We start from the raw sequence: 16022 nt of genomic DNA on the forward strand, positions 1-16022 counted from the left end.
TGTGGCAAGTTCTTGGTGGGATGGGCATACCAAGCCCCCTTCCCTCTCTCCTGAGGAATCTGTACAAGGACCAAGGAGCCACAGGAAGAACTGACCACGTAACAAGAGACTGGTTCAAGATTGGGAAAGGCGTCCGGCAAGGCTACATCCTCTCACCCAACCTTTTGAACGTGTATGCAGAACACATCATGCGAGGATGTGCGGGGCTTGAGGAATGCAAAGCTGGGGGTGGAAATGGCTGGAAGAAACATTAACAACCTCAGATATGCAGATGACACCACTCTGATGGCCGAAAGCGAGGAGGAGCTGAGGAGCTTTCTAGTCAAGGTGAAAGAAGAAAGCGCAAAAGCCGGGTTGCAGCTAAACATCAAAAACACCAAGATTATGGCAACAAGAATGACTGACAACTGGGAAATAGAGGGAGAAAACGTGGAGGCCGTGATACTTTGTATTTCTAGGCGCAAAGATGACTGCAGATGCAGACTGTGGCCAGGAAATCAGAAGACGCTTACTTCTTGGGAGGAGAGCAATATCCAATCTCGATGAAATACTGAAGAGTAGAGACATCAGACTGGCAACAGAGATCCATTGCCTAGTCAAAGCCATGGTCTTCCCCATAGTAGTCACCTACAGATGTGAGAGCTGGACCTTAGGGAAGGCTGAGCGAAGGAAGAGAGATGCTTTTGAGCTGTGGTGTTGGAGGAAAGTGCTGAGAGTGCCTTGGACTGCGAGAAGATCCAACCAGTCCATCCTCCAGGAAATAAAGCCCGACTGCTCATTGGAGGGAAGGAGACTAGAGACAAAGCGGAAGTCCTTTGGCCACATCATGAGGAGACAGCAAAGCCTAGAGAAGACAATTATGCTGGGGAAAGTGGAAGGCAAAAGGAAGAGGGGCCGACCAAGGGCAAGGTGGAGGGATGGCATCCTTGAGGTGACTGGACTGACCTTGAAGGAGCTGGGGGTGGTGACGGCCGACAGGGAGCTCTGGCGTGGGCTGGTCCATGAGGTCACGAAGAGTCAGAGACGACTGAACGAATGAACAACAACTTTCAAAGTGAGGACCGCACAATGAAACAGGAAATAACACTTCCAAACCAGGAAAATAACATTTTTCGACCCTTCTCCCAGATGATAAATGGTCTTAATGCCGCCAAGCAAACCGGGAATTTTTGCGGCGCTGCGATCACGTTGGAGTCATTAAGTAAAATGATTAATCAGACATCGATGTTCCTAAGCTCCGGGTCGGAGCTCCGCGTGGAAGGCTAATGCATTTGTTCTGTTGTCGTTGGCCTCCGACGTCAGAACCGGACGGAAATCGGTGTGCCATTAAGCTCAAGTGATGACCTCCTCGGACACGTTTTGGCACTTTTCATCCGAGAGGCTGTTGTGCAAACAGATCGGCGAATCCCAGCGTTATCCAGGATTGCATTAGCGCTTGTTTTCCAAGCAGACGGGTATCGTTCTGGATTTTAATACACGCAACGACACCCCATTCAGCGCCATAAATTACTGCCGTTATCAGTCGGCAAATAGCGTTATCAGTCAGCGAATGGATCGGATTGAAGGCATTAGAGGGCGGGGCACAAAGCATCCCCCCTTCCCCTTACAAGGAAGCAAATGGATTGCTATTTAATTCCTGTTTAATTGTGCAGTCCTGACTTTGAAATTAGCTGTTCTACTCCAGAAACTTCACTGTTTTTGTGGCACAAATTATGCTGAACTGGTTGAGACTCACTGAAAAAAACTAGAGCAAAATATGCTATAGTAGGATGTCTATAGAAACAAAAGTTTTTTTTGCAGTTTAGTCGACTTTTCTCATGTTTTTATGATAGAACCAATTAGGAAATGACGCTTATGACCTAGGAACAAAAATGTCATTACAGATATATTATTACATCTGGTTATTGACTTCTGCTTCGTTGTACATTGCTTTGGAAGTCCTCATAAACAAGAAAAGAAGTAATTGCTTTCAATGTGTGCGCTTCAAAGCTTTTGTCCATGTACTTTCCTCTCTTCCATTCTCTGACAAAACTTCAGGCTCAGTTTCAGACAGTGGAAAACAAGGATCGGGGATCCACTTATCTAACTCGGGTTGGGCTTTAGCACAACAGGTTAACCGCCAGCTACAGTAAATCTTGCCAGTTGAAAGGTTGAGAGTTCGAAGCCCCAGTCAGGGTGAGCTCCTGGCCTTTAGCCCAGCTTCTGCCTACCTAGCAGTTTCAAAAAACAGCAATGTGAGTAGATAAATAGGTACCGCTCAAGAGATAAAAAGGTGGTTGGGCTTCAGCACAGCTAGTTAATCTCCAGCAACAATAGATCACACTGGTTAATCTCTAGCAGCTATAAGATCACACCAATCGTAAGGTTTGCAGTTCGAAACCCAGGTCAGGGTGAACTCCTGGCCTTTAGCCCAGCTTCTGCCTACCTAGCAGTTTAAAAAACAGCAATATGAGTAGATAAATCGATATCATTCAGTAGATAAATAGGTGGCCAGGCTTCAGCACAGCTGGTTAATCTCCAGCAGCAATAGATCACACCAATTGAAAGGTTTGCAGTTCAAAGCCCAGGTCAGGGTGAACTTCTAGCCTTTGCTCAGCTTCTGTCCAACTAGCAGTTTCAAAAACAGCAATGTGAGTAGATAAATAGGTATTGCTCAGTAGATAAATAGGTGGCCAGTCTTTGGCACAGCTAGTTAATTTCCAGCAACAATAGATCACACCAGCTGAAAGGTTGGCAGTTCAAAAGCCCAGGTCAGGGTGAACTCCTGGCCTTTAGCCCAGCTTCTGTCCACCTAGCAGTTTCAAAAACAGCAATATGAGTAGATAAATAGATATCATTCAGTAGATACATAGGTGGCCAGGCTTCAGCACAGCTGGTTAATCTCCAGCAGCAATAGATCACACCAATTGAAAGGTTTGCAGTTCGAAGCCCAGGTCAGGGTGAACTCCTGGCCTTTAGCCCAGCTTCTGCTTACCTAGCTGTTTTGAAAAAAATGACATGAGTACATAAATAGGTACTGCTTAGTAGATAAATATGTGGCTGCATCTCAGCACAACTGGTTAATCTCTAGCAGCTATAAGATCACACCAATCAAAAGGTTGGCAGTTCGAAGCCCAGATCAGGATGAGCACCCAACCTTCAGCCCAACTCACTGTCCACCTAAGCCATTCAAAAACAGCTGTGAGTAGAGAAATTAGGCACAACTTAAAGCGGGGAGGTATTTTACAGCACCACAAAAAGGAAATATCAGAAAATGCCAGCGATCAAAGAGAGGCAGAAGTATGTGATTAAAGGGTCTTGGTCGTAGAGGATGGAGCAACAGCACCTTCCTGTGGCCAGAATCAAGCACAACCTTCAGGACGCCGAAGTTGGGAAAAATGCTGACTTATGCCTCTATCTGTTGTCTGTCCTGTCTGTTTAACAGCACTGAATGTTTGCCATGTACATGTTCTGTGATCCGCCCCAAGTCCCCTTTGGTGAGAAGGGCGGAATATACATACTGTAAACAAATAAATAAATAACTCAGCAAAGCACAACACGCACCAACCACCTCAATCCACTTTGCAAGATCCTTTCCAAACATGACACCGCACACAACCAGTTGCATTAGGTTTGCCTCGTTTTTAATGCCATCTCAAACTACCATATTTGTGTGACTATCTTCATATACAATTAGAGCTTTTGGGGGGGGGGTAAGATGTTTGCCAATATTTTATAACAATGTGTTAAATCCTTCACAACATCAAAAGAGAAAGAAAAAATGGGGAATATTCTATTAACATTATAGCAAGTAGATACAGAATGTACAGTAAACAGTTGAATTTAAAACTGCATTTCAGCATACATTTCTTTAGCAGAAATTCTGGAAAAACAGTCCAGATTTAATATATATATATCTATATATATATATATCTATATCTTTTTTAGACCATCTGAATTATATTCTCCTATTTTGCTTTGGTTAAGAAATATGTCATCTTTAGGACGCCGGTAACATTGGCTGTTACGAAGCGATTCACAACTACGTCGCAAAACCTATTTGAAACACGCATTTCTCTTCTTTCTGCGTCATGTGTTCCAGGACAATACAATGGCCAGAACTCAAGTCACGATCACGGCCTGCTTCTGCATCGTTTCTGGGATTTTTGTCCAAAATTTTGTGCAAAGTACAGCAAAGAATGCAACCAATGCTTCCAAAGTCGTGTTGACGTGACAGCCATAAGGCCATTAATGGGGTTAGCGAGTATTTCTACAATCGCTCTGCCCAAAGGGAGGAAGATATGAGTAAATAGACTTTTTGTTGTTGTTTTTCATACCAAATAATGCGCTCTAAGATTTTCTACAACTACTGTTCACCAGGCTTTATAAGGATTTTACATTCCTATATATACATATACAATTTTATGATAGAGATATTATTATTATTTTCTGGAAAACTTTACAGATTTTCTTTGATCGTCATGTAGAAAAATAATAATAAACACCAAAGAAAACATTTTATTAAAATGTCAGGATGATGCTCTTATAAATACAAAGAATTGGAGTGCAACATCCTTGACTTTGTTTTGCAGCTGGTTGAAAAAGAGTTTCTAGAACAGGCATGGGCCAACTTGGGCCCTCCATCTTGATGTTTTGGACTCCAACTCCCACAATTCCTAACAACATCAGGTCCCTTCCTTTTCCTTCTCAGCCACTTAAGTGGTTGAGGGAGGAAAGGAAAGGGCCTGAGGCTGCTGAGGGTGAAAAGGAAATGACCTGAGGCTGTTAGGAATTGTGGGAGTTGAAGTCCAAAACACCAAGAGAGCAGGCTATGAATAACTCCAAATTTTCCCACTGGTTCAGTCTGTACAAACTTGACCACGATAGGGCTATCCACCTGACTAAGCTCACATTTCCAAAAATTAGGCAAGTCTTCACAACTCTTTGTTTATGTGTTTGCGGGGCCTCGGAAATTGAGGATTTGCCTCCCTCTCTGTTCTCAAGAACTAAAATCCTGGGGCCTCTTTCTTTATCTCCCTCAAACCAATCCAGTGTCAGAAAAGATTGTCATGTTCTTGGCTGACACTAACCCTGTGGTTACTCCCAAGGTGTCTCTTTTTTGCCCTGGCAGCACAGAAAATCCTAATTTCTGATTTTGCAGTCGACTGTGCTGGGGATGCTTTTAACTAATAGTGAATGTTTATATCCAAGGTGTTCCCTGCTTTAAAATCCTGAATTTACTTGGTTTTACCTGGTTTTTAATTATGCAGGTGCTAGTCCATGCAGTATCTTATGGAGTATTTTAAGGGTGTATCACATTATTGACATATGAAGCATTTTAATGATTTATGTAGGATTTTAATGGTGTATTTTATATTGTATTTAATCATAACTTGGAAGTCATAAGATGGCAGCTAGTTGTTGTTTTTTTCTATTTCCAAAAGATGAATGGGTTAATATAATAAGCATTTTTGTGAAGGATCTGCTTTCTGTTCCTTTTAATCACTTCTTTCTCACCATTTAAACATCTCAAATAATGTTAAGGCACCATGAAACTACGGGAAAGAGGTTAACACAAGAATATATACACACAGGGAGAAAAATGTGGATTTTTTTTTTTTACTAGGCATGCTGTTACCATTCCTTTATACTAAATCAGGGTTGCACATCATAATGCAATGACCTTCCCTCCAGGCTCAGCACTGACTAACACTCTCAAATAGCTTTTGCACTTCCTAACAAGCAGAAAAGTGCCTGTTTGACAACAGACCCTCACAGGTCACCATGCGTTGCAGATACTGGAATTTTGCTGACATTTCCTAAGTCATGCATTCATTAGGTGACTACAGGACACCTCAAAAGGGCTTTCCATACAGCACAATGCTTGGATAATATATTCCCAACAGCAAACGAGAAACGATATTAGTGATTCCTGCAAACAGTCCTAAATGAGCTGGAGGCAAAGACCTTTTGATCCAAGAAACACATCCGTTCTACAATGTTCCCAGAAACAGAATATGCAAACGTTTGAAAGCAAAATAGATTAGCCTAGATAGATTTTTTAAAAAGAATACCCTCTCGAATTCTTATCTCACTTGGGGAAAATAAGCCATTCTTTTCAACATTAACCAAAAAAAATGAGTGATGTAGGAGATACGCAACAGCGAGTCCAAACTCCAACTGAAAGTGTGGAATAGGCGTACGTATGGACATATGTAAAAAATATGAATAGGTTTTAAGGCTTAGAAAGAACGCCGACAAGGATTATCCGCAGACTCCCTCTCACATCAAAACATCCACGTCTCCTTGGTGGTCCTCCTCAGTCACTTTGAGAGAGAGGACTTCCTCGTTGAGGAACAAGCCGCTCAGCTGCTCCTTCCGGGCCTGCCGCTGCTCCTTCAGCTGCCTCTTCCGCAAAGCCTTTTGCTGGAGCTTGCGCTGCTTAGAACGTTTCTGTCGAAATAAAAAGGACATTGAAAGGCTTTGGATAGAGCGCAAAGAGCCTGCGAAATAGTCAAAATGGACAAACGAACTTTGCCTTTAACTCTAATAATAATAACAGTACTGACAACAACTTTATTTACATCCCATCACAGGGACTTTGGCAGCTTACAAAAGCACATGGTAGTGCAGCGGAACACACAAAATACAGTAAAACACATAGACGTTTGTAAAACAATCACAATGTCAGTTAACGTAATCTAATAACAAACTAATAAACACACACACAGATTTCAAGAAGATGAGACTTCAGAACTTGTTAAGTAAAAATACTATTATTACCTCCCATACACACACACATATATATAATGTTCGTTTGTGGGATTAGCATAACTCAAAAAATACTGGATGAATGGATACAAAATTTGGACACAATACACCTCTCAGGCCAATGAGTGACCATGACTCATAAAAACACTAGAAAACACAGCGGGACTTAAAAAGCTAAAAACCAAAAATTACATTACAACACATGCGCAAAACCACACACACACACACACACAAACACACACACATATATGCTCAAACACACATATATACACATATACACAAATATATACACACAAAAAACACATATACACAGACTGGGCCACAGCAACGCGTGGCAGGGGACGGTTAGTGTATGTATGTATGTGTGTGTGTATATATACACACACACACACACACATATATACATATATACATACACACACACACACACACACTTTGTAATACTTATTAACCCCTCACTTAAGAATCTCTGGTATCCCCTAATTAGATTTGGATCATTCACATGGGAAAGAATGATAGTGATACACACACTATCTGCACAATACTAATTTATTAACAGATTAAACAAAACCTTTGCATTATATGTAGGCAATAATTAAAATAATTACAATTTGATAAGAGGGGAAAGTGTTTTAAAAAATAACCTAAATAAGCACTAGCAAGATGAATGTTTAATGAAGAAGTGCTAAAGGAAAAGACAAGAAGAACAGGGAACAACATAGAAAACATCCATTCTTGTTATTTTATTTATTTATACCCCACTTTTTCTCCAAAGTGGCATACATTAAAAACATTTCAGTGCAATTTAAAGCCTACATATATTTAAACATTAATACAGAATTAAATATCTTTAAATATATATAAATATATATTTGGCTGGAGTTACTCTTAAGAAATGTGAAGGATTCCAACTTCCATACAAATTCAACTTATGAACAAACCTACAGGATCTAGAAACTCACATTGTGTGTTTTAATCTCTGAGCTGTGTATTTAATATATATCTTTTAATATGTGTGTTTATAGAACTTTGGCAATATTTGTGTGTTTTTACTGTGCTGCAACCCACCTTGAGGAGAGGCGGGTAAGAAATAAAATTATTATTATTATTAATATGTAGAAATACACTTTAATATGTATCTTTTCTAGAACTGCATTTCGATATGTGTGTTTGTACAATTTTCGCAACACTTGTGTTTGGACTGTGCTGTGAATCATGAGGAGAGGTGGGTAAAATTATTATTATTATTATTATTATTATTATTATTATTATTATTATTATTATGAGTTGCCAGCTGGCTGAGAAAGGCAGTATACAAATACAGTAAGTAAATAAATAATACATTATTATTATTATTAAACTGAAGGAGTACTGATTTGGAGATTTAAAAGAAAATTAAAAATCAATACTAGCAGGATGTGTATGCTTATGATCACAGAAGGTGAAGCATTTACTTTTGAATCCCGGATGCGTTCGGCAGCGCTGGCGGAGAGGTTGCTGTCGCTGTGGGCCCGGCTCATGTTGGCGCTGGAGTTGGAGCCCGAGTGGCCTGCGCTGGAGCCACCGCTGCTGCTGGCGGAGCTGACCATGCTGGCGCTGCTGCTGCTGGCGCTGGCCCCGCTGACCCCGCTGGCACTCCCGCAACTGTAGCCGCTCCGCTTCCAGTTCTCCCGCGCTGACCGCTGCCGAGGGCCATGCTCCTTGATGTAATTCCGGACCTGAGCAAGAGGAGACGGAGTGGAAGAAGAGCAACACCAAATGCATGAAATTCGGGATAATGGTTTCTGGAAAACTGAATATGTAACATACTTTACATGGGATTCCCTTCATTATGTGCTTTAATTGGTTCCAAAAAAAAAAAAAAAAGCTAACTGGAGAATTTTGCTATAATACATTCCCAAATCTAACAGTTCTATCTGCAAGAAAAAAGTTATGAGATAAAATCCCCTAAACATCAAGCCTGATGATGTAGAACGATGTTTGTTCCTGGATTACAAATATCATTTCCTAATTGGATCTAGCATTAAAACATGGGGAAAGATCAGCTCCGACGTTAATGGTGTTTCGGAAAAAGCTAAAAACCTGGTTGTTCGAACAGGCATTCAGATAAACGGTGCAATGAATATGATGAATATAGGAACGGAATTATAGACGACGAATTGGATCACGATTTTAGTTACGAGACGTTGTTGCGTTGTTGTTGATGTGCCATTATTGTATATTGTGCTTTCATGGTTTTAAATCGTTCTGCTATTTTGTTATGATTGTTTTTGCTATGCTGTGAACCGCGTTGAGTCGCCTACGGGCTGAGAAACTGCGGTATACAAGCAAAGTAAATAAATAAATGAATAAATAATAAAGTTTATTAAACTACAAAAACTTTGGTTTTTGCAGGACGGACATCCTGAAGCACAATTTGCTATAGTTTTTAATATATATAAATAAAAATGTAATGTGGGATTAACATAACTAAAAAGCCACTGGATGAATTGACACCAAATTTGGACACAAGACACCTATCAGGTCAACAAGTGACCATCACTCATAAAAACACTGGAAAACACAGCAGAAGAGACTTAAAAGGCCAAAAACCAAAAATTATATTACAGTGCATGCCGAAAACCACACACACACACACACATATGCGCAAACACACATATACACAAATATATACACACACAAAACACATATACATAGACTGGGCCACAGCAACGCGTGGTGCACAAAACCACATATATATACGCAAACACACATATACACAAATACATACATATAAACACACACAAAACACATATACGCAGACTGGGCTGCAGCAACGCGTGGCAGGGGATGGCTAGTCTATATAAATAAAAATGTAATGTTCGTTTGTGGGAGTAACATAACTCAAAAGCCACTGGATGAACTGACACCAAATTTGGACACAAGACACCTATCAGGCCAACAAGTGACCATCACTCATAAAAACACTGAAAAACACAGCAGAAGGGACTTAAAAGGCCAAAAAACAAAACAAAAATACATTATAACGTATGCGCAAAACCACAAATATACACACACACATGTATATACACATATACACAAATATATACACACACAAAACACATCTACACAGACTGGGTCACAGCAACGTGTGGCACGGGACAGCCAGTATCTCAACCAATTCATGTCTCAACCAATTCAATATAGTCTGTGGCAGCCACAAAAACGAAGTTTCTGGAGGAGAACAACTACTTTCAAAGTGAGTACTGCACAATAACATGAAATAATACTTTCAAACCAGGAGCAGAAAAAAAAAAACAAATTTTGTTACATAGTGCTATTAAGAGTCCTGTTTTGTTGTTCTAATGATGCTAAAGTTTTAAAAAATATTCTCCAATATTAGACCAAATCACGTGCTCGACTCTAGCTTGCACTTCAATCTCCCAGACATATGCCATTAAAGAAACCAAAACTCTTTTGCAGTATCTTGGAATAACAATGTATTTATAAGTGCATTAAGCACTATTACAGATCAAGAAAACCAACATTTGACTTTAAAAATAAGTTTAACCTACCTGTTTCAGTTTTTCATCAGTCAGGCAATTGAGTTCGATAATAAACTCGTTGTCCGTAGGAGAAATCTGAGCAGTGGGGTCAATGATTTTAATAATATCCAGCTGCTCTCGAAGCCCCATCTCTGTGCTGACTTTACGACTCAGATATTCAATATATTCAACCTAAAAGAAAAAGGTTGGTTAGTACTGCATATAATATATAGGCCATTGGTTAGTTAACACTGTTGCTCTATGTGTAAAAAAAGTGTATAAACACAGAAATTAAAAAGTAAAGTTTTCTATTTTATATACATTGACATATTTGATGAATAAGTGGGTGTAAATGATTTTAGTCCTTTCTCAATGTAAGATGCCTAGAAAGAGATAAGGGGGGAGGCTTGTAAGGATGAAGGCTCCTCTATCCTGCACCTGCAAAGTTTTACCTGTTCATCGTTAGTCATTGCACTCCATGGGAGCTCATCAAGATTCCTGTGTTTGTTTTTCTTTTTTGGAAGCAGGCAAGGAGAGCTTGGGATGCTGGGTATGATGTCCGAAAGCACGTCACTTCCACTTGCAATATCACTGCCAGGCAACTGGTAATGGCAGAGAAGAAAAGGAAATCTGATTTCAGAATAAAGCATCTCAACAAGTCACTAATTGAATCGAAAGGTGAAATCAAATTCTAATTAAAGCATAATTAATGGGATTTACATAGATGCTGATTTACTAAGCTGTCACCGATTCTATATCTTCTCTAGCAGTGAGCAATTAAAACACACACACACACACACACACACAATAAAATGAATTTAAATCCTGGTATTTCTGAAATGAATATAAGATCAGAGAATGGACCATTTGATTTACCAAAATATGATTACATAAGCTATCGCAAATGAAATAAAATCCAAATAATAAGAATACTGATAACAATAATTCTAAAATGCTAAAAAACAAAAACAAAACAAACAACAAGATTTTGATCATCTAGGAAAAGAAAGATAATTGCAGAAATATTGCAAGCTCTAATAATATTAATAGCTATAATCTGGAACACTTCCAGGTAAACTGTAATGAAAGAAAACCAATCCAGTGCTTATTTATAATGTAACAATTATAGTATGGCAATCTCCCTTGTGTTTTTATTTTAAAAAATACTTGTAAAATACAACACCACAAAATAAAATTAAAATTGGTATAAAAAACTATTTTTCATTATATACAAAGGTAAATCATTATTATTATTGCTTATACTCCACTTTTTCTCCCCACAAGGAGACGCAAAACTAACACACCTATATCTACAACATACTACCTATATTCATTCTAAACAAATACCTACTAACTAATCTATGAGCTTCTTGCTCATTGTCTGTTCATTTTTCACTTATTACTTGTTAGTCCTTTCATGTATCACTTCATTTCCACTTTCCTACTTTTAACAACTCTCTTCTACAGCAGAAAACCCATGACTGAAAATTGTCTCCATATTTGCTGTATAAAAGTAATATGTATGTCCAGTCTTTCTTGAATTATAGTCCTGCACTGCTCTAAGTGTGCTGTTGGGAAGGGATTTTTCCACCCAATCCGGTTATGTGAACTCTTAACAGCTCATCTTTGGAAAGGCGACCCAAAATCCTTCCCCTTATTTGAAGTGCGTAAGGATTTTTACCTGCCATTCAAACTCGCTGTCTGACCAGTCCCAATACGTGCTGATAGAGGAAGAGACATCGCTGCAGACACTCCCCTCTGGGAACAAGTCAAAAGACGTCAACTCCTGGTCATCCAACAGGGAGAAACAATCGTCCTGGTCGCCAACCGAAACGGAAGAAAAAAGTTCTTCGCTGCATTCGGAACTTGCTACACTTGTGCCGCACGAGGTCAAGTTCCACCTGCAAAACAGAATGAAAGAGCTGCCACTGTTAACCTCTGTCCTTGGGGAACACCTAATGCTTCAGCCTAAAGACAGCTAGTTTGTTTGAAAGCTGGGCCACACAATCATCAACAGTGAATAGCTGTTCAGCCCAATTTAAGGTGCAGGTGCTTACCTACAAAGCCCTAAACAGTTTGGGACCATCCTACCTGCATGACCGTATCTCCGTTTATGAACCCACGCACACTCTTCGTTCATCCGGAGAGGCCCTGCTCGTGATCCCGCCAGCGTGACAGGCGCATCTGGTGGGGACGAGGGACAGGGCCTTTTCTGTGGTGGCTCCCTGACTCTGGAACACCCCCCAAAAGATCTTAGACAGGCCCCTACATTGGCAGTCTTCAGAAAGAACTTGGAAGACCTGGCTGTTCCGATGTGTCTTTCCAGAATAGGAAAACTCCAATAACAAGTCCCAGAAGCACTTTATTAGCATTGAGATTGCCGCACACTGCACACACCCTATAATCCTTACATATCACCTGTCACATCAGCACTTTTAATTCTGTACCCATTACTCTGGCCCGGTCCAGTTTTATTGTGTCTTGGTGTATTGTTTATTGCTTGTTGTTTAATATTGCTTTAACTGTTTTTAATTTGCTTTAGGTGTTGTAATGTTACGTTGTGTTTTGAGGCCTTGGCCTATGTAAGCCGCATCGAGTCCTTCGGGAGATGCTAGCGGGGTACAAATAAAGATAATAATAATAATAATATAATATCTGCTTAAGTCGTTTGTGCCCATCACGAGCACCCAAGTAGTCTCCAGGCATCTGCATTCCCTGAAAATACTTCCCACAAAGCCGACTGAAGAACAGATCAGTGAAACGGTTGCTCATTGAGCTTTAAATGTCTGCCTAACAGCTTCAAGGTATTTCACAAATCAGTTAGGACCATTTTGTAGAAGTCTTTCCTCTGCTAAATATTCAATTGTCCCCTAAGTGACCCATAGCTCCAGCCAGTTTCAGGGAGCAACAACAGAGTTTGATTTCAACATATATTGGGGGAGAAAACTTTTACTGAGCACCTATATGCAGACATATAATGAATTGTATGCGTGTTTTACTCTTCAGCATAGTTTTAAATATTTATTGCATTTCATGAACAGTTCAAATACCCATATACACCTATATTCAAATGATGATTATGCTAATAATAATGATAATACTAGTAATAACATGGGGCCCAAACAGCTGAAACACCCATATAATCCTGTATTGAAATGATGCTGCTGCTAATAATAATAATAATACTAGTAATAACTTGGGCCCCAAACAGCTGAAACACACATACAATCCTACATTAAAATAATGTCAATGATGATGATGATGTGATGATAATAATAAAACAATAATAATGGTAATGATTACAACAACAACTTGGGCCCCGAATAGCTCAAACACTCCTATAATCCTAAATTAAAATAATGTCAATAATAATTATAATATGATGATGATAAAACAATAATAATGGTAATGATGATTATAACAACAACAACCTGGGCTCCAAATGGTTCAAACATTCATATAATCCTACATTAAAATAATGTCAATAATAATGATGATTACGATGACAGTAATAGTATGATGATGATGATGATGATAAACAATAACCCTAACCCTAATACATTATTTTTCTACCTAACACATTGTTCCCAACAGCCATGCTGTGGTTTTGCAAACCCAGAGCCTATATCACTGGAACTATCAGGGGTTTGGGGGGAAGGACTAGTCCAGGCATGGGCAAACTTGGGCCCTCCCTCCAGGAGTTTTGGACTCCAATTCCCACCATTCCTCACAGCCTCAAGCCCCTTCCTTTTGGGGGTTTTAGCCTGCCACTTTTGGAGTCTTGCTTGCTGAAGTGTTTCTGATTAAGTGGCTGAGGGAGAAAAGGAAGGGGCCTGGGAGTACTTGGAATGGTGGGAGTTGGAGTCCAAACCACCTGGAGGGAGGGCCCAAGTTTGCCTACTACTTTTGGACTCTTGCTTGTTGAGATATTCCTGCTTAATAGGCCTGAGACTGTTAGGAATGGTGGGAGTTGGAGTCCAAAACACCTGGAGGGAGAACCCAAATTTGCCTGCCACTTTTGGACTCTTGCTTGCTGAGGTGTTCCTGCTTAAGTGGCTGAGGGAGAAAAGGAAAGGGCCTGAGAGTACTAGGAATGGTGGGAGTTGGAGTCCAAAACACCTGGAGGGAGGGCCCAAGTTTGCCTGCCACTTTTGGACTCTTGCTTGCTGAGGTGTTCCTGCTTAAGTGGCTGAGGGAGAAAAGGAAGGGGCCTGGGACTACTAGGAAAGGTGGGAGTTGAAGTCCAAACCACCCAGAGGGAGGGAGGGCCCAAATTTGCCTGCCACTTTTGTACTCTTGCCTGCTGAGGTGTTCCTGCATAACAGGCCTGAGGCTGTTAGGAATGGTGGGAGTTGAAGCCCAAAACACCCAGAGGGAGGGCCCAAGTTTGCCTGCCACTTTTGGACTCTTGCCTGCTGAGGTGTTCCTGCATAACAGGCCTGAGGCTGTTAGGAATGGTGGGGATTGGAGTCCAAAACACCAGGAGGGAGAGCCCAAATTTCCCTGCCACTTTTGGACTCTTGCCTGCTGAGGTGTTCCTGCATAACAGGCCTGAGGCTGTTAGGAATGGTGGGAGTTGAAGCCCAAAACACCCAGAGGGAGGGAGGGCCCAAGTTTGCCTGCCACTTTTGGACTCTTGCTTGCTGAGTTGTTCTTGCTTAAGTGGCTGGGGGGGGGGGAGGCAGGGGCCTGGGGCTGTTAGGAATGGTGGGAGTTGGAGTCCAAACCACCCAGAGGGAGGGAGGGCCCAATCTGGCCCAGGCCAGGAATAGAGGCAATCCCAGTGTGAGTGAAGGGAGGCCTGCCTGGCGAGGCCTGTTCCCCTCCCTGGAGCCTGGCCCTTTCCTGAGGCTCGTACCTGTGCCCGTGGAGGAAGGGCCCAAGTTTGCCTGCCAATTTTGGACTCTTGCTTGCTGAGGTGTTCCTGCATAACAGGCCTGAGGCTGTTAGGAATGGTGGGGATTGGGGTCCAAAACACCAGGAGGGAGAGCCCAAATTTCCCTGCCACTTTTGGACTCTTGCCTGCTGAGGTATTCTTGCATAATAGGCCTGAGCTTGCCTGCCAATTTTGGACTCTTGCTTGCTGAGGTGTCCCTGCTTAAGTGGCTGAGGGGGAAAAGGCAGGGCGGGAGGGGGGGAGGGAGGGGGGGGGGAGTGCCCAATTTGGCCCAGGCCTGGAATAGAGAGGCAATCGCAGTGTGAGCGAAGGGAGGCCTGCTCCCCTGCCCGGAGCATGGCCCTTTCCTGAGTCTCGTACCGGTGCCCGTGGAGGCGCCGGAGCGGGTCGGTGCGGTGGCAGGAGGAGGAGGAGGAGAGGTGGCAGCCGAAGTCGCTGACGAAGTCCAGCCCGGCGGGGCCTTCCTCGGCGCTGCAGCCCAGGCCCAGGCCCAGCCCGAGGCGCGAGGGCGGCGTGGGCGTGGAGAAGCGCGGCTCCTCGCCCGCCAAGGACCACTTCTGCGCCTCCTCGCCCACTGCCGACATGGCCGCGAAGAGAAGCCCAGAGACAGAGACAGAGTCAGAGAGAGGGAGAAGGAGAAACAGCCCCTCCTCAGCCGGCCGCCATGACACAACACTCAGGCGCCGGCCGGGCCGAAGGAAGTGCGTCACCGCGCTTCCGCTTCCTTGGGGAAAGCGCCTTTCGCCTCCTTCCCCACAGCGACACCCACAGGCAAGGAGCCCGAACTGCGCCCCTTGTTTGCTTGCGTTTCCTGATCCATCCAGCAGGGGACGCGCGAGAGCAAGCGAGAG

At 42.1% G+C, this 16022-nt stretch overlaps 1 protein-coding gene across 1 annotated transcript; it reads right to left on the reverse strand.

Moving 5' to 3' along the window:
* Positions 1-3601: 3601 nt before the first annotated feature.
* FAM199X (family with sequence similarity 199, X-linked) lies at positions 3602-15887 on the reverse strand. The gene is made up of 6 exons (XM_060756009.2): positions 15532-15887; positions 11956-12175; positions 10727-10876; positions 10305-10466; positions 8205-8468; positions 3602-6432 (listed from the first exon to the last, which is right to left on the reverse strand). The coding sequence occupies exons 1-6, from the start codon at positions 15753-15755 to the stop codon at positions 6262-6264; spliced, it is 1191 nt and encodes a 396-aa protein (XP_060611992.2). The 5' UTR covers positions 15756-15887; the 3' UTR covers positions 3602-6261.
* Positions 15888-16022: the final 135 nt, after the last annotated feature.

This window comes from Anolis sagrei, chromosome 10 (assembly GCF_037176765.1).
Source record: "Anolis sagrei isolate rAnoSag1 chromosome 10, rAnoSag1.mat, whole genome shotgun sequence".
Lineage (NCBI taxonomy): Eukaryota > Metazoa > Chordata > Lepidosauria > Squamata > Dactyloidae > Anolis > Anolis sagrei.